General features: G+C 39.5%; 1 protein-coding gene across 1 annotated transcript; it reads right to left on the reverse strand.

Moving 5' to 3' along the window:
* Nucleotides 1-552: 552 nt before the first annotated feature.
* On the reverse strand, nt 553-15,678 carry LOC146984701 (putative RNA helicase mov-10-B.2). The gene is made up of 23 exons (XM_085782051.1): nt 15,421-15,678; nt 15,215-15,320; nt 11,381-11,562; nt 10,534-10,639; nt 10,300-10,441; nt 9,911-10,163; nt 9,681-9,794; nt 9,252-9,411; nt 8,235-8,377; nt 7,965-8,138; nt 6,793-6,905; nt 6,506-6,702; nt 5,717-5,814; nt 4,768-4,865; nt 3,800-3,898; nt 3,585-3,687; nt 3,387-3,504; nt 2,021-2,212; nt 1,829-1,906; nt 1,623-1,748; nt 1,458-1,546; nt 1,237-1,349; nt 553-1,140 (listed from the first exon to the last, which is right to left on the reverse strand). The coding sequence occupies exons 1-23, from the start codon at nt 15,558-15,560 to the stop codon at nt 1,079-1,081; spliced, it is 3,006 nt and encodes a 1,001-aa protein (XP_085638177.1). The 5' UTR covers nt 15,561-15,678; the 3' UTR covers nt 553-1,078.
* Nucleotides 15,679-19,641: the final 3,963 nt, after the last annotated feature.

Here is a 19,641-nt window from a genome sequence, read left to right on the forward strand (position 1 = left end):
GAAATGTAATGAAATAAGCGGCTGATGCATCAGGCTAGCTTGATGCAGCGTTTTCAAGGGAAAGTGGTGCTAGCGTAGCCCTCTGAAGTAGTCAGAGACATACTGCTCTAAACATCCATCACCTCCCTGTACTTCATGGTCCCTGCTCAAGTTTCTACAGTAAACATTAAAAGTGCAATAACCTTGGCCCATATTCAAAAAGTATCTTATTTTACCACTGAGAGTAATCCTACATCACAGAAAGTTAACATTTTCTCCAGGACACAAAGCTGAGATCAAATCCTACTGTGGGAAATTGAAAACCACAGCGACTGGTTGATGGAGGAAGACTCAACATCCCACTGTAAAAACTACAATAAAAGATGAACAGAAATAAACAATTATAAATGTCATATACATCTCAATAAAAATAATATGAGACGATGGATTGTTTATAAAAGTAGGACATTATCCAAAATGTACCTCTATGATGAGGTTTGGGTCGATGAATGGGTCGAAATGAAAAAAACAAAAACATTTGAACAGACTACCTACCTAAACCTAACTAGCAACAAATAATAAAGAACAACAGAACTAGAAAGAGCATTTCCTGAAGAAAATGCATGTGAAGCAATGCTGAAAAGGCTGACACTATAGCTGAAAAGTATAACTTGTAATATGAGAGATGAAATGTTAACATGGAAGATGATAATTATTCCCTTTTGACTGAGTTAAGCCTGTGAATATTCTCATTTGTCCAGGTCATAGTTATCTCAAGAAAATTTAAATCGAATGCAACTGGACTTGGTTATTTGTCTAGGAAGACGTTTCACCTCTCATCCAAGAGGCTTCATCAGTTCATGCAAGTCATGAACTGATGAAGCCTCTCTGATGAGCAATCAGCAAGTTAGGAGCTACTTTTAGCCGAGGATGCTTTGTGAATACGAGGCCTGATTTTAAGATATACTGAATGACTAGGACAGGTCCCCTTTAAGTCAAAATGTTAAACTGAGGCCTTCCTGGAGAATTGTGCTTGAATGCAATGTAGAAATGTTTTGCAGGTCTTTTGTAGGTTTGGGAGTTTGGGCTCTCCTTTTGTTCACCGGTCGCTCCTCCACTCAGGGTCCGTGATCTGCTGAACCATGCTCTCAGCAGTCTCCACTAATGAGAGGAGTCAGAGAGAAAGATGGACAATTTTAACATCAATCAAAATGTTCCTCTTGAGGATATTTATGAAAATAAAGATATGTGTGTCACCTTGAGCCTTAATCCCAATGCAGAGAGCAGAGAGTCTCTCCACCACGTCTTCATCTTCCTCTGCACGAACAAATCCAGTGTAGCCTCCTTCATCGCTGCAGTAATTGATGAAGCTGCAGAGGAGGAGGGAACCATGACAGTTACCAGGCATTTACCAGACAACATTTTAACATTATGTATGGTGGGACAGGAGACAGAAGAAGTGACATTGCGACACATACTGCTTCCAGGTATCATCTGTGTTCAGCACTCTGGGGTTTCCTACAACAATCAGCAGGGCTTTGGCTCGAGTCACAGCCACATTGAATCTCTGGAGAAGCAAAGAGTGGATCAGGATAATGTCTGGCATGTACCCACACAGAGTGTGCATTCTTTGCAGCAGATACCTTCTCATTCTTGACAAAGCCCAGAGTGAACTTTCTGTCTGTCTCTGCGTGTTTGGGGTTGCTGCGAACCGTAGATACCAGGATGACTAATCTCTCCTGACCTTGGAACTCCTCCACCGAACCAACCTGCCACAGACATGTACGTAACATTAGGACACAGCTCCCACTGTGTATTTTAGATGTTTTAGCATGAAATACTTTGTTACCTTAAGTTCCTTCATGTCCATGAATTTGAAGTCGTTCTCTTTCCCGATCTTTTCCAGGGCTTTTTTGATTTTCAGCACCTGTGGGACACCCAGAAAACAAGATTTCAAGTTTTTAATCTACATGTGATTTCCATTTCCACTTAAGTGTGATAAAAGACAGACTGCAACGTGTTTCCATGAATTCATTCACACCTGCTTCCTGTAGGGGGCGATGATGCCTATGTCTCTGGGTGAGATTGTACCGTGGCCCTTCTTGCCCTGTCCTTGCAGCAGTTTCCTCACATAGTCCATCAGCACCTCCACCTCTGCTATGTTGAAGAATGAAGGACTGTTGGCTTCACGCTCATCAATGCCAGTGACTCCATGGAAGATCAGTGGGAATCCCTAAATGATACATGAGAAATATTTTTAGAGAAATGTTTTTGCATTCTTTTGTTGTATTTTGACTATTTTGAATTCTGTGCTGTTTTAAGGCGGGGTAAGTATGAAATCTCTTTTAGTCAAAATGTTTCATTCATCATTCAAGGGAAACACGATATGAACAGCTTTCTATTGTAACTGAATCAATGTATGTATTGTAACTGGATCTGTGTATTGTTATAATTTATAACTTGAACTTTTTGAAGAGGACCCCAGGAAGACTAAAAAACTGTCGTTTGTGCGTCGGCTAATGGGGATCCTACATAAAGAATTAAACAGCTTACCCCCCTCCATAAGGGAATGCTCAAGCTTTGCAGCCTTCAAGGGCCATTTAAAGGTATGGCTCAGGTCCACACAATTATGCAATCATGAACAATAGTACCATGGGTAGTGTATTATTAAAGCGTGGCATGAATATTATGGTTATTGATTGATGTATGCACATCTGTCTGCTCCTGTGACTTCCTGTGACTTCCTGTGACTTTATAATCTGTTTCCTTTTCTTCTTGTGATTTTGTAATCTGTGTATTTTATGTTAGACAATCATCAACCTGCCGAGGGACTACGGATGGAAATTAGCTTATGGCTAGAATCTGGTATATTTACATAAAGTATAAATGTTTATTAATATGCTTTGTCCCAATTAAAAAACTAAAACTAAACTAAATGAAGGTGGTGAAGACTTGACTATTCTAACAAAACTATTTTCTTCTTTCTCTCTTGGCATCCTCAGTGAAGAAATGCAATTAAGATAGACTTATCAGTTTAATTAATAGTGAACACATTCACAGTCTTAAAAACGTAAATTTTGTATTCCCATGTTACCAGATAAGAGTCACCAGATAAAATCGTTAAATGACTCAAGATGTTAAATGTATTATCCTTTGAAGAAGGTCAATCAAATTTTGACTGAATCTTAGAAAGGTACAAGTAAATTCAATGAGTCTTATTTTCTTACATGTAAAAAGGGATAAAATGCCTTTCAGTTTCTCAGAACTTAATGTATCATCCTCAAATTAATTCAAGTTTATGTCCAACTAATAGCTGAAAACTCAGATATTCAGTTTACAATGATATATAAAAAAAAAATCAGTTTCTGTTAAAAACATGCACTGTGCAGTTTGTTGTCAATCATTACCATCCGTTTGAGATGTTCCCATCTGCAGTAGGAGTTGCGCAACATTTCATTTGCACAACACTGCAGTTCTCCATCATAGAAGAGCTCGTTGGGAATCTTCAGAATGGCAGGATGGGACCTGAAAATGAGCAGCAGATATGAAAATAGATTAGAGGAGGTATTCTAGAAAATCAAATGCACATTTTCTGTCAAGCAGACCTGTAGTTGCGCAGAAGTTTGGTGACAAAGCGATTGTTGAACACGCCTTCGTCTTTCTCATACAGAGAGCAATTATTCATCAAACGCTCCAGGAGGGAGACTCCTGCAGAAAGCAGAGCAGTTTAAGAAAACATATTGAACAGGTGTTAAAAGGAACTATAACAAATCCTCTTTTATCCAAATTAAATAACCTGTCTGAGTGTCTCTGTACTTACCCAAGCCATTCTTCAGAGCAAAAGGGGATCTGAGAATGGGTCCAAGCTGCTTGGGGTCTCCAGCTAAAACGACCTGACCAGTCTCTGGGTGGAGGAGCCCTTTGTAGCAGAGAACAAAAACAAACAATAAAACAAGAGCAGTGCAACTACAGACTAAAATGACAGCCTAACGGACAAATACCTTTCTCTAAATTGAGTTGAATTCATTCAGTTTTACAATTAAAATGCAATTTGGTTACATATGTATATTAAAAAAAATCAATATAAATGAAGTGTCACCAGTGGAGTCAAAAAAGTGATGAAACTGGCTGATGTGTTTATTACACTATATTATTATAATTTTTGTATTATAATACATCCATGTAACTTTGTGTTTAATGCTCACAACATCAGTCACACAGCACTGAGCAACAAGTGTGTCCATCATCATAATCTTTACTGTTTTGTGGCCCCTGGACACTTCCATTGTGTTGTGCGTATTTGCAACATGTTTGTAAATGGTAAATGGACTTGCACTTATATAGCACTTTTCGAGTCTGTAGAACCACATTAAGCGCTTTACACCGTTGGTCACATTCATCCATTCACACAAACATTCATTGCCCAAGCCAAGAACACTTCAACATGCGGACAGGAAGAGCCGGGAATCGAACGGACAATATTCTGGTTAGTGGGCAACCCACTCTACCGCCCGAATTTGTATTTGGTTGTGTTGGGAGTGTTTGCAGCAGAAGTGTTGTCAAATATTTGCTGTCTTTTTGATATGGTGCAGCACGCTGAGCTCCCAGCACAATCAATAAGCATGTTTTGTGAAGGGACAATGTACTTCTTTGATCTTTGGCCACCAGATTGTAATCATTCCATCATTGAGTCCATGTGGATATTTGTGCCAGATGAAATGAAATTCTCCTGCCAGAGCTCTCACCAGCATGGTGGCAGAACGACACAGTGCTCATTGTTCTCTTTACCTGCCAGTGGGATTATACATTCAGTCTCCACAGCGTGTCCTGCCTCGTCCACAAACATGTGAGTGTAATGTCCTGTAGGAATGCCTCCTGTGACCAGCCTGCAGAGATCAGACACGTAGAGCATGGTAACAAACTTACTTCATGTGTGGGGGATGACTGTTAGTATTTTGATTAGAGATGAAGAAAAATGTGATGTAATTACTTGAATGTGCAACAATGATGTGCTACTTCTTAAAGGGATAGTTCAACATTTTGGCAAATTGGCCCATTGCCATAATCGCTATAGTCATAGCAGTAGGTTCATTACCTTTAATTGTAGGTGTAAGCTATTTTCAGTACGGCGGAGCGCAGCAGCTGGCTGCTCAGAACTACGCTATGGAGGCTAACGGAATTTCTTGGTTTCCCTCATTAAACTCATCAAATTCAACATCCCAAAACTCCACAGCGCTTTTGTAGACAAGTTGTGACCTGCACAACCACCACGCTATGAGATAATGACGGAACGATACGAAACGGAGCCGTTTTCGAGGTAAATACAGGGTAAATACGGAGACTGCTTGCTGAAAAACTGTCCCTGAACGCAACGCGCATCAGCGGTTTTGTATGAATTTACCTCGAAAACGGCTCCGTTTCGTATTGTTCCGTCATTATCTCATAGCGTGGTGGTTGTGCAGCTCACAACTTGTCTACAAAAGCGCTGTGGAGTTTTGGGATTTTGAATTTGATGAGTTTAATGAGGGAAACCAAGAAATTCCGTTAGCCTCCATAGCGTAGCTCTGAGCAGCCAGCTGCTGCGCTCCGCCGTACTGAAAATAGCTTACACCTACAATTAAAGGTAATGAACCTACTGCTATGACTATAGCGATTATGGCAATGGGCCAATTTGCCAAAATGTTGAACTATCCCTTTAAGTGTTAATGAGTGAACTGCAATCTAAGTCAATCTCTACCTTCCAGCTGTTAACAGGGTGGTGACCATGACCTTATACTTCATCAGCTCCTCTTTTGCAGGAAAAACATAACACTCTCCTTCCACGTTGGAGCATTCCTGTGAAAGTCACACAATGTCACAACCTCAGTATAAAACATGTAAACCACCTGTAATGGGAAATTTTGATATAACTCATGTGTGCCTATGCGAGACTGTGTAACCAAAGACTGTATGACTATTTCTGATGTACAGCCTTTAAGGTTGTGTAAGAAACCTCTCTGTGAACTGAGAGAACATATGTAGACAACATATGTGGATGCTTTTCGTTTCTTCTAATGATATGTGCTGCTCATTTGACCCCTGTGGAGACAGAGCTGTGAGCTACAGTGACATGGGGTGAAGGTTAAGGAGGTGAAGACTCGGGCTGGAGACAATCCCATGAGAGAGTATCGCATTTTGTCTATTTGGCATGTGTTTTGGAACTATAAGAGCGCAGCCCTGAGAAACATCTTCAGGCCACTCACTCACTGACTGTGCTGCTGTTCAGTTGTGTTTGTGTGACTCCATTCATGAATGTTTATTAAAGCTCGAGAAAGTAACAGGAAGTAACATTTTTTGCCACCACACACCAGAAAGTGAAGCAGCAAGAAAGTGAGTGAGTGGTTCTAATTATATGTGACTTCTGTCTAACAGCAAACTGTGACCAAGTGAATGAGTGTGTGAGAATAAAAGCGTTTCTTCTGAAACATTTGAAAAAAGCATGAATAAAGCATTAATCAATCACAGTGACGTGGAGTAAACAGCGCACCTTTAGCTCTTCAGGAACACTCTTTGGGTCCATGGATTTGGCGTACATGCGGTACACTTTACGGTGATCCACGTGTTCCAGGATCTTCTTGCAGAGCAGATCAGCAGCGTTGTTGGAGGGAGCACAGGCCAGGATGTTGCAGGAGGCCTGCGTCTTCTCTATCTGTTTGATGGCCTCAACCAGAGTCACAGTTTTGCCTGAACAGACAAAGAACCACCATGAAATCAAGAGCAATACATTTTTGTTAACAACTTTGAAAAGACAGAGGATGCTGGTACTGTCTGTACCTGTTCCAGGAGGACCAAACACCAGGTAAGGAGCAGGTTTGGATGAGCCAGCTACAATGTGCTGCACTGCTTCATACTGCTCCAAGTTTCTCTCCAACTGCTTGTCAAACAGCCTGTCAACATGAAACCCAAGAGAGACAGATTGTAACCAGATAATACACAGATACACAGAAGAGCTCAAATGGAGATTACATTGGACATTTATGAAATGGAGAACAGATAACAGAATTCATAGTCTATCATAAATAGGAACAACTTATTGAAAACAATAACAATATAACCCCTCACAGGCCTCATTTCCTTTCTTGTATTCCTTAAACCAATCAATATATTGTGAATAAAATATCACTTAGAATTAATTAGAATGTAGTTTACTAATTCCCATGTGTAGTACTGTACGTATACCTTTGATAGGAACTGCTCAGAGATTTGTGGCATGAATACAAGATGCCTTATGCCTTTTTTGGGGTTTGTACTATTTGATCAACATAAAAAAATAACCCTGATCCACTTTGTCCCTGAGGATTGGAGAGCTCCTTGGTCCTTGTCGTTCTTATGTAGTATGACACTTGGATGCACACAGCTGGATCATAATAAACAGATTCTATGACTTCTAGAGTAAATTCATTTTATCTATATATTCAGTATATTTGTCAGGGAGTCAGGGACAATATATGTAGGCCTTGTTACATCACCTTAAGTGAAAATGATTGAAAATGATTACATTTCTAGTTGCTACCCAGCCAATCTTTGTAAGTCAGACTTAATATGTCAGTGAACTAAACACACATAAGCAAGTATAAGCATGCATATGTAAGTTTGGAAAGTGGGTAAAGGAAGAAATGGAGGAGTTAAAGCTGTTCAGTTAAGATATGTTGCAATTGTTTATCATGAAAATATCACAAAAGACTGTAGATCTGAAAAAGACTGTTGAACTTAACCAGCTGGAAAACCGGAAGGAGCCTATGTGGGGTCGTCACTATACATGCATCCCCAAGCCTAACTGCATGTGCATTTGCCCTAACCATGTGATCAAAGGCTCACTAGTAAACACATGTGAGCATCCAAATATGGGAACTTATTAAATTAGAAATTGGAAGAGCTAAAACACACAGAGTGGAGGGTTCAGTGACAAACTCTCTCAAGACCTAGATAGATTAAAAATGACTAACTTGAGTTTGGGAAGTTCAGTTTGAGGAGGGGGATGGGTTGCAGCAGGGAACAACACCTTCCCCAGTCCGCAGTCAACAGCCATTTCTGCTGCTCTGTGCTGAAGACGCAGAATCAGGTCGTGGATAGTGAATTCAATGCTGAACTTCATATTGGGCAAAAAGCGATCCAACAATCTGCAAAGTAATTCAAAGACAAAATGTTTGAATCCCATCACCTGTTTTTTTAATATGTTCTAATTCTTATTCATCACTGTATTGTCTTGATCTTACTCTGAACTGAAGCCAAGTTTGACGCTGTCCAGCTCCACACTGTGGACATAACCGCGGTACTTCTTCCCTGGTTCTCCTGTGGGATACGCCAGTAGCACATCTCCTCGCAGCACAGACGGGCGGTTCTCAGACACTCCGGGTACCTGGCAGGTGAATAAGAACAAGAGATTGGGTGAAGTGGTTATAGTACTGTATTGCCGTCTCTCAGCAAGAAGTTTTTGGGTTTAATGTGAATTGTTTTGGTCTGCAGTGTACCCCATCCTCGCTCTGTGTCAGCTGGGATTGGCTCTGGCCTCTGTGACCCTGCACTAATAAACAGTATAGACAACAGCTGGATGGATGGATGAGTATTGTGTCTCATCTAAATAATTTTTTATATAAATGTCTTTTTTTCATCATAGACAATCAGAATAAGGTCACAAGAATGTATGATTACACTTCATAAAGACTTTGTACTGGCAATGTAAAAATGGCTCCTGGAAGTAGTTTAAAAGAGACCAGAATCAGTTAAACTTGTAGTTCTGGTATAAATTTTCAAACTGAATTTTTGCAGTTCAAAACAACAACATAAATTGAAGCAGTGAACCTCAAATTGAGAATTTCAGGTGAATGAGTAAAGGGCAGACTGATTATCAAGGGGAGTGAATGAGTGGATGATAGATTTACCTAGCCTCGTAAACCAGCCTCTCGTGGAAATGCATTTCATTTCATTTCTCGGGAGAGTTTGGCCTCATTCCCCCTGTAAGCGTTTGGGGTGGGTGGGAGCTGGGCGGGAGTAGTAGCGTTGACAGACAATCCCATTCAGCCAATCAGCAAGTTGGTGTAGTGACGGGGCTTTGCACCAGTCAGTCCCTGATTGGCCAACGTGCTGTGCCAATCACAGCGGCGACGCTGATTGGCTCGGCCTTCTGAGGGTTTCAGGCCAAACGCTTACAACAGGGATGAGGCCAGACTCTCCCTCAGAAATGAAATGAATTGCATTTCCGGGAGCGGCTGGTTTACAAGGCTAAGATTTACCTCCAGAACAAGAAGTTTCTTGTACTGGTCTTGTGTCATGACAGTGTCTTCCATGTTGTATCTCTTGATGTCCACCACCATCTGAAACTCCTCCAGATACAGCAGCAGATGAAACTTCTCAGTGTAGTTCTCCCAGCTCAAAGGACTTTCCAGCAAGTTCCTTATAAACAGAGCAAAGTAAAAGAAACAAATTGCATGGTGATGTGTATACAGTAGATGACAAGCTTGATTATATCTCCAATGTGTATGTGTGTTCCATGCCATGTCTCAGGGAAATTTTGTTTACATGTTGTATGTCAGTCAGTATATTTCTGATTTATATTAGAATCGTTTGTCAGATAATTAACAATATGCCTTAATTGACCATATTTCCTATTTCAAAGATAAAACAGTTACTGGAGCTGACATAAAAATGTGAACTGAATTTACCTTTCATCAGAGGAGTAAGTTGGCTGCTTCAGCTGCTTTATGAGCTGGTTCATACTTTTGGGTACTGGATACCGTTTTAGTGGAACCTTACGCTGCAGGAGCATCATTGACAACCTGGTAAAACATGCAAAAAGTAGAACACATCACTTTGAAGCAACACATGAGACATGCAGCATTTCAATTTGTATATTTGCTGTATATTTAACAGTGCACTGAGTGAATGGTGATACCCATCAGGTCGCTGCCCATCCACAATTGGACAGTTAGCTTCAGGTGTCCAGGCAGGGAGGGGCCGGGGTTTGTAGGGTGCTACAGGTGCCAGTTCCAGTCCCAAGGAAGTTATACACTGAACCTCAATGAAGCGCACAATGTGGAAAGCATCAGAGGAGGGCTGCAGGTCCGGTTTGAATTCAAAGGCCAATGTGGCTGGATAGAAACCAACGAGACTGCAGCGGAAGTAAACCTTGATTTCATAGCTGTCCCCTGAGATCAGAAGATAACAATGAGAGACAATAATATTTTATGGAGACAATTATTTGTGCTTTATTGTAACCATAATTCTCTCTCAGCTGAGAAAACGATGAACTGAAATAAAATTTGTTTGTGACTTTTGTGTTACCTGGTTGGAGTGTCAGGGGGTTGGTTTTGGTCACTTTGTGTTCATCCGTCAGAGTTAAGTGTTTGAGCCAGTGCAGTGGGGTGTAGTAGGTGAAATACACAGGCTCTGTTCCAGTATTTTTCACACTCAGATTTATTGTGCACTGTTTAAAAAACAAAAAACAGATCTAAGCAGTGAAGTTGCAAATTTGTACAATAACCAACAAATTACACTGTAATTTCAAAACATAAATACCTCATATGTACCGGTATTCTCCACACACAGGGAAAGTTTCCCATTTTCAAACTGAGGGGCATCAGCGGTGATGCTGATGCCCCTTTTGTCAGAAATTAACATAGCCCTGTGGGTGCAAGAATAGAGAATACTATTTATTACAGACAAGAGGACGTTATGTGACTCTGAAGATCATTCTGGCGACAGTGAAGGAGAGCTGTAGCAAAGGCAGTTAAGTAATAACAAGCTGTATAATTCACTTTATAGACTGTTACTGTGAATATGCAAGCTATGCTGGCTCCTGCAGTTTATTCTCACAACCCTGCAGGATTTCCTGTTCTGTCTGCTTTAGTCACACCGTCTAAGTAAATCAGACCAAAGAGGGCATTTGTTTGTTGAGTGTCACTTTTCAAATAACTTTTATTTAATGTTTGATTTATGAAAAAAAAATGAATATCCTGATACCAGGGAACAGACTCCACACACAGTATCAAATACAGCATAGAATCTGAATAACCATCCTTAAGGTCATGAGGGAGGAAGATGGTTCTTAGTTATTTTATCTTTCTCTCTGAATAACAGATTGCACTGAAAAAAAACAAAAAAACATTCTCCATCAAATATGTCAGACATGTTACTGACACTACAAATCTCCTAACCATCAGTGCTAGACAGTCTGAATTATCTCTAACATCAAAGGTTCAACACCTCTTTGATTTAACAGTGATTCAGCTACTTTACACACGGACAATTAATTTCTATGACACTGTCCAAAACAGATATTTTCTTTGATCGAGTTGCCTAAAAATAATTGTTTGATATATTTGATGATAATCTAAAGAGTAATCTAATTATTTGATCCATTTACCTGTGTGTCTTCAGTTTGTCCATCAGAAGACTGGCCAATTTCCTCCGGCCTCGAACTCCTGTGTCTGCGTCATCTGGGGAGCTGAAGTTCTGCTCTGGCCCTGGGCTGGCTGCTCCATTCTGCTCGGCCTGTGGTGGACGTCTCCTGGGTGTGTGCCACTGGTCCTGGTATTGCTCTCTGACCTGTGCACAGGATCATTGCCTTTCAATTTTATCCTGTGATGAAAAATTCCTTACCATATGTTTTTATTGGCAGTATCAGACATCAGGGTCTGTTCACCTGTTTAATCTGCACCCATTAATTTGTTTTTAATGACCTTGTAAACCCATATAGACATGATAATATGCAAAAGGTTTGTCTGTGTCTGTCAGACCTCAGGTTTGGTTTCTGTAAAAATGACACCACCCAGATCCTGTTGAATGCGGCCTACGTCCCAACTGCTGTTTTCAGAATGACACACTGCTGTTTGTTGTTAAAACAATGAATCTCATAAAACATTCAGCAACAACCAAAAGCTGCCGTGTTTTATTCTATTAACTGCAGAACTTTTCCAATACACAAAGTGTGACCTGTAGCGGTGTGCAAAATTATGTCTTAAGAAATATGATTGTTAACCTTCCCTTGTTGCTTCTCCCATCAGATTCAACCTGAGACCTTGGGCCAGATGCCTTGATACCCTCAAGGAGAGAAACACTGACAGAGAGATACTCCCATGTAGAAAAATGAGGCCTCTATCGTGAGAGACCTTGAATGATCAGTAACACAGGTCACTGTGTGTCAGGCTGGCGCCTTGTGTGAGTGTAAATCACGTTTTCCTTTGGTATGTGCAATGAACCAATACCTACACATCCCTCTGAAACATAGATATGAGTAAATATGGGATGGTTAAAACTCTGTGAATGTGTGGACACATATACTGTACACTGCTTTATCTAGTTGCTGCTTTTTTGGCCAGGCCTTGCTTGGAAAAGAGATTTTTTTTATCTCAAGCAATCTGCCTGGTAAAAATAAAGGTAAAATAAAATTAAAAAATTAACGGGCAGAAGTAAGGTGACATCACGCACAACAAACATGTATTTTACTATGGCCTTAATAAACATCTTCATCATAAGACATCTTGGGCTCACTGATGCTTTAACCTAGATGATATATAAATCTCCCTAGCACTCACACTATAAATGACGGTTTAAACCAGTCAATCTGAAACCTCTTTTATGTTGTCAGATTTACTGTATGTATAAAAGTTGATGACATGGTTCATCCTTTTCTTAAAGGTGTACAGAAAAGAAAATTTAATTTAAGCCCACTCTGGGTCATAAAATTAGTGTAATAACTCATCTATCAGACAATGTAGGCCAAACTTTGTGCAAAATTCTATTTTTGAGTAAATCTGGGATGAAAGTGTGTATTTTAGTGTAGTTTTTTTTTTCGCATTGGACAATGCAGGCGCACGGATTATACGTCAGCCTGTACACGATTCACCAGCCACTGATATTGGATCCGTAATCCGTCATTCAAACGTCTGACACACGCACACACACACGGAGCTCGGGCTCGCCCCAAGCTTTGAATATCCCGCCCGCTCGATAACGACCAATCAGATTCGTTTTCCTTACTCGGGTAAACTCGTGTTGCAGCTCGTGACAACTTGGCGCGACAAACAGGACAAACGGCCATTTCTGTACACCTTTAAGAGTGATGACACTCTGGACAGGGGATGGAAATCACGCTGTTAATGCCAACTATCGAGAATCATGCAAATTCACAGGTATTGGTATCGACTACTGAAATTCTGGTATCGTGACAACCCTAATGCCAAGTAGTCACTGAAAACTTAACTTTTATTAATCATCAGCAAAAAGGAAAGAGCCCCTGTTACTTGCGTTACAAAATGAAAGTGCACACAGTATGGGTTTTATTTTAAAAAAAGCTGTATGTATCTTTTTATCTGTATATTATTTACAGTATATATTTATATTTGTAATATACAGATGAGAATTAAATTTTGTGTTACAAAAAAGTCTGGTTATAAAAACATAAAGTTTGGGTTGAATAGTAACATTCCATTCATTGGGTTTGAGACTAAACCATGCATTTTCTGTTTGTGTTGCAGAGTTACCAGCTACGCCATTTAATAGCAGGGACATCTAACTAGTTACATGTATCACATTTTGAACATACTGGCTTAAAAGAGCTCCAAGATACAGACAGAAGTGTCAAAAATGTTACAACCATCGCCGGTATCCCCTACTGCTTATTTTCTTTCATTAGGTTTTCAGGTAGAATTTTCTAGCTTTTCCATTGGTCATTTGCAAGGAGGGCCTAAAAGCAAAATTTAATTGTTATTCTCAAGGACAGCTGTGAAGACACAGAGTCGAACTGGCCCCAGTGGCTGTTGTCATCACAACCAAGGCTGTTAAGATATCACAAACTGAGCCTGATTCCAGTCGAGGGAGTAAACAGTCATAACACAAACGCCCTTCGTGACAGAGAAATAGTCTTCCCTTGGGAAAGTACTGCACGAAAATATACAGTACATGTAGTAGGTTTTGCATGACTGTATGGGATTAAATAAGATCCAGAGGTAGGAGGCAATACACAACTTGCACTGCTCATCTCACTTCTTCGCCAAGTTTCAATAATGCTTCTGCTTCTGGATCTCCAGAAATTTTTCGCATCACTTTTTAATCAGAATTGCACTGATCAGATAAGAGCCAGTGGAAAAACTACTCAGACATTAACTTCAGTACAAGTATCCACACGAGCCACAAGATCAGACTGTCTCTCTCTGTGAAACTGACAACAACTGTGAAACAAACAAATAAATGTGAAACTTTGCAAACACTCACAATTAGATTTTTTGTAAGGGCTTACAAAACAAAAATTCTGTTTATTTTTTATTTTATGATATATTGTCTTGTTTTTAAATACAGTACAAAGTAACAAACTGCAACACTGTTTCAACTGAAATTTAATGTAATTTGGATGTAAGTTTCCTTTTACTTTTAGGTCATGGCTTTTTTTATATTGGTTCACACAAACACTCTCCATCCATCTGTGACCACTGAGCCAAAAAGTTTGCCCACCCCCATTTATGGAGGTCACATGTGTAACAGACTTTGACCTTTGGCTTAAAGCAATTAAACTGGTCATAATTATAAAAGTAAAAAATGTCAGTTCTTCATTCAGCCTGAATGAATAATTATTGTAATATAATTCACAACAAGTAATTCAACTTGAAACAATGAGCATGAAAATACCAAAGATATTTTATATACTTTATCAGCAGTGGAAAACAGCTTTAAAAAACCTGCTACTGCTCTGAGGTGTCCTACAATCAAAAACCAAATACGCAGCTCAACTGAGAAAAAAAAAATCTAGGGGAAAGCCATGTACTGTATTTGAAACTAACTCTGCATTATCTCATTACAAAGTCTGTAGATGTGGTTAATGGAAAATCTGACTAACATGGTGCATTTTTTTGTACTCATCTGCGACTATGATGTGTCATGGTTTGGGTGCCAGGCTGATGCCATACTGTAGATGCCATTCACAGGCGACTGTTGTGTGATTAACCACAAGATTAAAAGCAGTCACCTATTTATTAGTTAGAGGTGACTTGTACATATATAATGTCACCTGTCAGGACATGTTGGTGTTAACTATTAATATCTTCTTAAGGTGTGTTTAGAGACAGAATAAGTGCCATCTCTATTGTCTGAAAAACAATGACTCCTCCTTATCAGAGAAGCTGCAGACTTTTGTTATCATCACCATACCTGTATTCAGCTTTCCCCTTATTAAAGTATACTGTAGAAATAGAAAAGTGCATACCGTGTGGTTAAAGCGAATGGTGTCTCCTCGTTTTGTTGTCGTTTTGCCAGTCACGTTCAGGCCATAGAGGACTGAACCAAAGCACGGGTCCTTGGTCCCTGGAGTCCTGAAATTAGAGACCAAAACATTGAACTTCACAAACATTGTATCAAACGTCCATTCATCTGCAGATTAACCATGTAGCTGCTGAAGAGTGAGCTGCTCACCTTCTCCTGAACTCAGTGTTGTAAATGTCTCTCAGTTCAAGTTTGTCAGTGATGGACTCTCTATTAGTCTCCTTCAAAAACTCGTAGAAGTCGAGTCCGATTTGGCCAAACGACATTAGGCCTACCCTCTGATTAACCATGATTAAAAAAAGAATTAAAAGAGAAAAAAAAAAAGAAATTAATAGACTATAATCGCATCAAACGGCTGAAGACCTGAAGACGTAAATATATCGCTCATCAGTACAACGCCCTCGGTGCGAAGCAGGGGAAATCCCGAAGAGAGCTAATCGCTTTTATATTTCTGGGCAGTCCACATGGGCGGTGTCTCGCTGCCTCTCATGATCGCGAGCGAACAGCTGACACCGAGGCCGGGCACGGAGGTTTAAAGCGCGTGCACCCACACAGCCGCCCGGTCCGGAGAAACGAAACTTACAAGTTGAGACTGTTTGGTTAAGTAGCTCTGTGGGGAAAATGAGACAGTAAAAAACATGTTATCAAAACAGATAGAAAATGTTTGACTATGATGACTCAGCGATATTAAGTGCATGTGTTCCTTTGGCAAGTTATTTACATTAGAGTGTCAATAGTTCAAAGTTAGCTATTATGATTTATTGCATGTCCTAAAAAAAGGCTATTGTGCATTATCATTTCATTCTTCTAAACTGAACATCATTTATCAGATGTTTCTAGATGTTCAATGAAATATAAATGTATAGCAGACATTCTGGCAGCAGCCACAGAACCTTAGAGACATTTATTGTAAGGACATGCAGAGATGTGGATCAAACGTGGACACTTTCTCACTCTTGCCAGTGCCACCATCAAACTATCAAACTGATAGGAAACAGAGACAAAAGAGCCCTCCTCTCACAAACACACCAGCTTTTAACATGTCAGAGAGATGTACAACCAGACCATGAGTTCAGCTCCACAGGATCAACAACTGGACAACAAATTGGAGAAAACATTTAAATCTCCATTTTGTAGCAATAATAATAATAATAATAATATACTTTGTGTATTGATATTTTGTTACTTAAAAGTAAAACAGGAAAAGGGTTGTATTTATAATTTAGGTGTGAATACTGAACTTTCTGTCCCACATAAACACACACAGCCTCCCCCTCTCCCTCTAGATAACAGAGTCATAAACTACAACTCACATTCCTGAGTAGTAGGGGAGACTGGGGACAGTTGCAACAAGGGATGGTTGCAACAAGCCTTATTTCTCCAATCAGAAACATGCTAGAGTGATGACACTCACACTGCATATTCACAGTGAGACCCTCTACCCACCAAGAATATAGAAGACATATTCAGCATCTGCTCCTGCTTGTACTGAGACAAAGTTGTTTTCAGGGTATGAAAGTAGCTTTTTTCTTGAGCTGTATTTTTGTCATACTGTCCTGATCTTTTGTATGAATGAATCCAAACATACAGTACCTAGTTTGAATCACTGTTTTGTTGACTATCAAATGACATGGTTAGCATGTGTCAGTCTAGCTAGTACATTATGTTTTGTCATGGCTGACAGGGTGGGGACGGTTGCAACAACTGCCATTTGAATATGGAAGCACTATGCAAATGCAAATGTATAAAATGGAACATTTTTATCTTAAAACAGGCACAATTTCATGATGAACAGAACAGCCAATTATTTTAAACCATGAGAGACTAATGCTAAAGATTTCAAAATAATTCCCCAGATAACTTCCTATAATGAAATATGCAATTTGTATCTATAGCCTAGTTGTATCTTATTCTATGGGACAGAAGTAGCCACACATATTTTCCTATAAAAATTGGAGAAAAGTACATTTATTTGATATCATACAGTGAATAAATCATCCAAAAGTAGAGTGCATGTTTATAAAAGTTATTTGTATTGCAAATTTTTCCATTCTTCTTGTCTCACACTGAGCTATTGAGTTTTATTACCACTGTTAACCTCTGCACATTGACTCAAGGTCTATGCTCTACGCAAAACAAAACTCCAACTGTTCCCTGATGAACATTACTAAACAACTAAATAATACTATAGTATTATTGTAAGACAATGCATATTTTAGGAATACTATGCTTATTGAGACAAAAATCAAAGTTAATTAGTGGGGGCGGTGCGTGGCGCAGTGGTTAAGGCGGCCGCCCCATGTAGAGGTTACGGTCCTCAACACAGGCGTCCCCGGTTCGGATCCCGCGTCGGGCGGACCTTTCCTGCGTGTCATTCCCCCTCTCTCTGCCTCCCCCTTTCCTGTCTATCTCACTGTGTATTGAATAAAGGCAAAAAAGCCAAAAAAATATACTTAAAAAAAAAAAAGTTAATTAGTGAAGTTTAATATGTTGCAACCGTCCCTTATCCATGTTGCAACTGTCCTCACATTTGGGGTCAGTTGCAACGTCTGGATTCTTCCATTCAAATGAATATTGTGATTGATGTGTCATATGTAACCATCTTTAATGGTATGACTAATTAGCTGACAATCTATAAAAGTTTGGTGAGCCTAGTCCAAATAGTCTCTGAGTAACTGAGAAAAATGTAAAAAGTGTTGCAACTGTCCCCAGTCTCCTCTAACTGTTGTCTCTGACCAACCATCTCGTGGTCCCGAGACACTGAATCTTAACTCAATTTATTTGTAATACCAGTTAGCTGTTACAACATGTTTAGATTATCAAAAAGTATTCAACCCAATAACACATTCAAATCAATGGTAAACAGATAGATATATCAGAGTGAACAGAGAATAGTAGCCTACCAAAAGGAGAATTGCTTACAGTATACTGGATCAAACTTCGCTACCGTGTCAGCGCACAAAGTCTGACACCAATTGTTGTTTGCTTTCCCTTTTTCTACCACCCTGGGTGTTGAGGTGTGTAGGTGAAAAGTACACAAACTCTTTCTCCATTGGTTGTGTCATCAAAGGACCTCTCTGCTGAATCTTCCTGTTATCTGTCTCAACAGCTGTCTAGTTTCACTACCTGTTGACCTCTTAATAACACTTCTCTCAAATACAGGAGGAACTACATGTTCACAGTAGTTAAGACTTCTGACTCTCTATCACTTACCTAGTTTCTTACTGATTAGGTGTCAAGAATATGTGTGTTCAGTTATATCAGTTTATTAGTTGTATTAGTTACATTAATTTCCTTTGATTTCTATGTATCAATACTTGTGTGTTGAGCGGCTATGTGTGTGTTCTTATCAGCAGTAAGCAGTTCCCCTTTTCCAGGTCTGTAGCAATATCAGAACTTACATGTTGAAACGGATTACACTTTGACTTTATTCAGGCACATCTAAATAATCAGAGATCAGCACTTTTAAGAATCAAGGAGCACAGCACTTCTAAATACTGTGAAAAAGCTCTCTGAGTGTATCCTATACTCATCATAACCAACAGAGCACTCTTCAGACACAAATCAAATTTTTTGATAAAACAATTCCCAGACCTATATCCTAGTAGAAATATAGCCTACAGATTTCAAGACCACATGTCTCACGTGGCCACAGTGTCAGCATTATTCACATAATTATATTCAAGGAACTGATGGAGGTGTATTTCACGTTTAGTGACTGTTAGCTATAGAAAAACATAGTTTTAAAGGTAAAATGAGAAGAAACTACACAAAACCCTAACGATTTCATGGAAAATTATTCTTTACTCAAAATTCAAACAAAGAGGAAGAAACTCCCTTGAAACCTGGCTGCTCCTCTCGCAAATTGAGACCATGTCAAAGCTCATATCTCAGTCAGGCACGCAGCCATAGCGTTTAGCCATTTTGATCTTTATCATCTTTTACACCTCCACTGTTTTTCCCACCTAAATACTGTTGTGAGATCTACACCTTTTGTTTTTATAAAGTACCTTGAGATAACTTTGTTGTGAATTGGTACTATATCAAATTGACTTGACTTGACTTGACTAAGGCTACACATTCAAGCTTTTATTTTAATAAGCCAAGTAAAATGCAACTAAACTTAACCGCAGAAGTGCTTTAGACTAATTTTTGTAACTTTTTTTTTTTTTTTGATCAACACTACACCAACACAGGGAGAATGATCCTGTGAATACAGGACAACACCAAGTCTCCACGTACAGGACCTCAGTCTCAACATTCTGCTCATGGTGTTGATACAACAATATTTAATCATAAAGTCTCACTCATTGATAGATGTAATCACTACTGTATGGCAGTATTGTAAATAGCCATAACATCCTATCTCTC

Source organism: Trachurus japonicus, chromosome 7, assembly GCF_045865225.1.
Source record: "Trachurus japonicus isolate A0001 chromosome 7, Traja_1.0".
In the NCBI taxonomy this organism is placed as follows: domain Eukaryota; kingdom Metazoa; phylum Chordata; class Actinopteri; order Carangiformes; family Carangidae; genus Trachurus; species Trachurus japonicus.

Bases quoted from the DNA above. Each gene is read 5' to 3' on its own strand.
- LOC146984701 (XM_085782051.1), bottom strand. From the start codon at position 15,560: ATGGTTAATCAGAGGGTAGGCCTAATGTCGTTTGGCCAAATCGGACTC. The intron at 3,899-4,767 runs GTAAAGAGAACA...TCTGCTACAAAG, and splicing joins ATGTATAATCCCACTGGCAG to GGCTCCTCCACCCAGAGACT. The intron at 3,505-3,584 runs GTCTGCTTGACA...GCTCATTTTCAG, and splicing joins AAACTTCTGCGCAACTACAG to GTCCCATCCTGCCATTCTGA.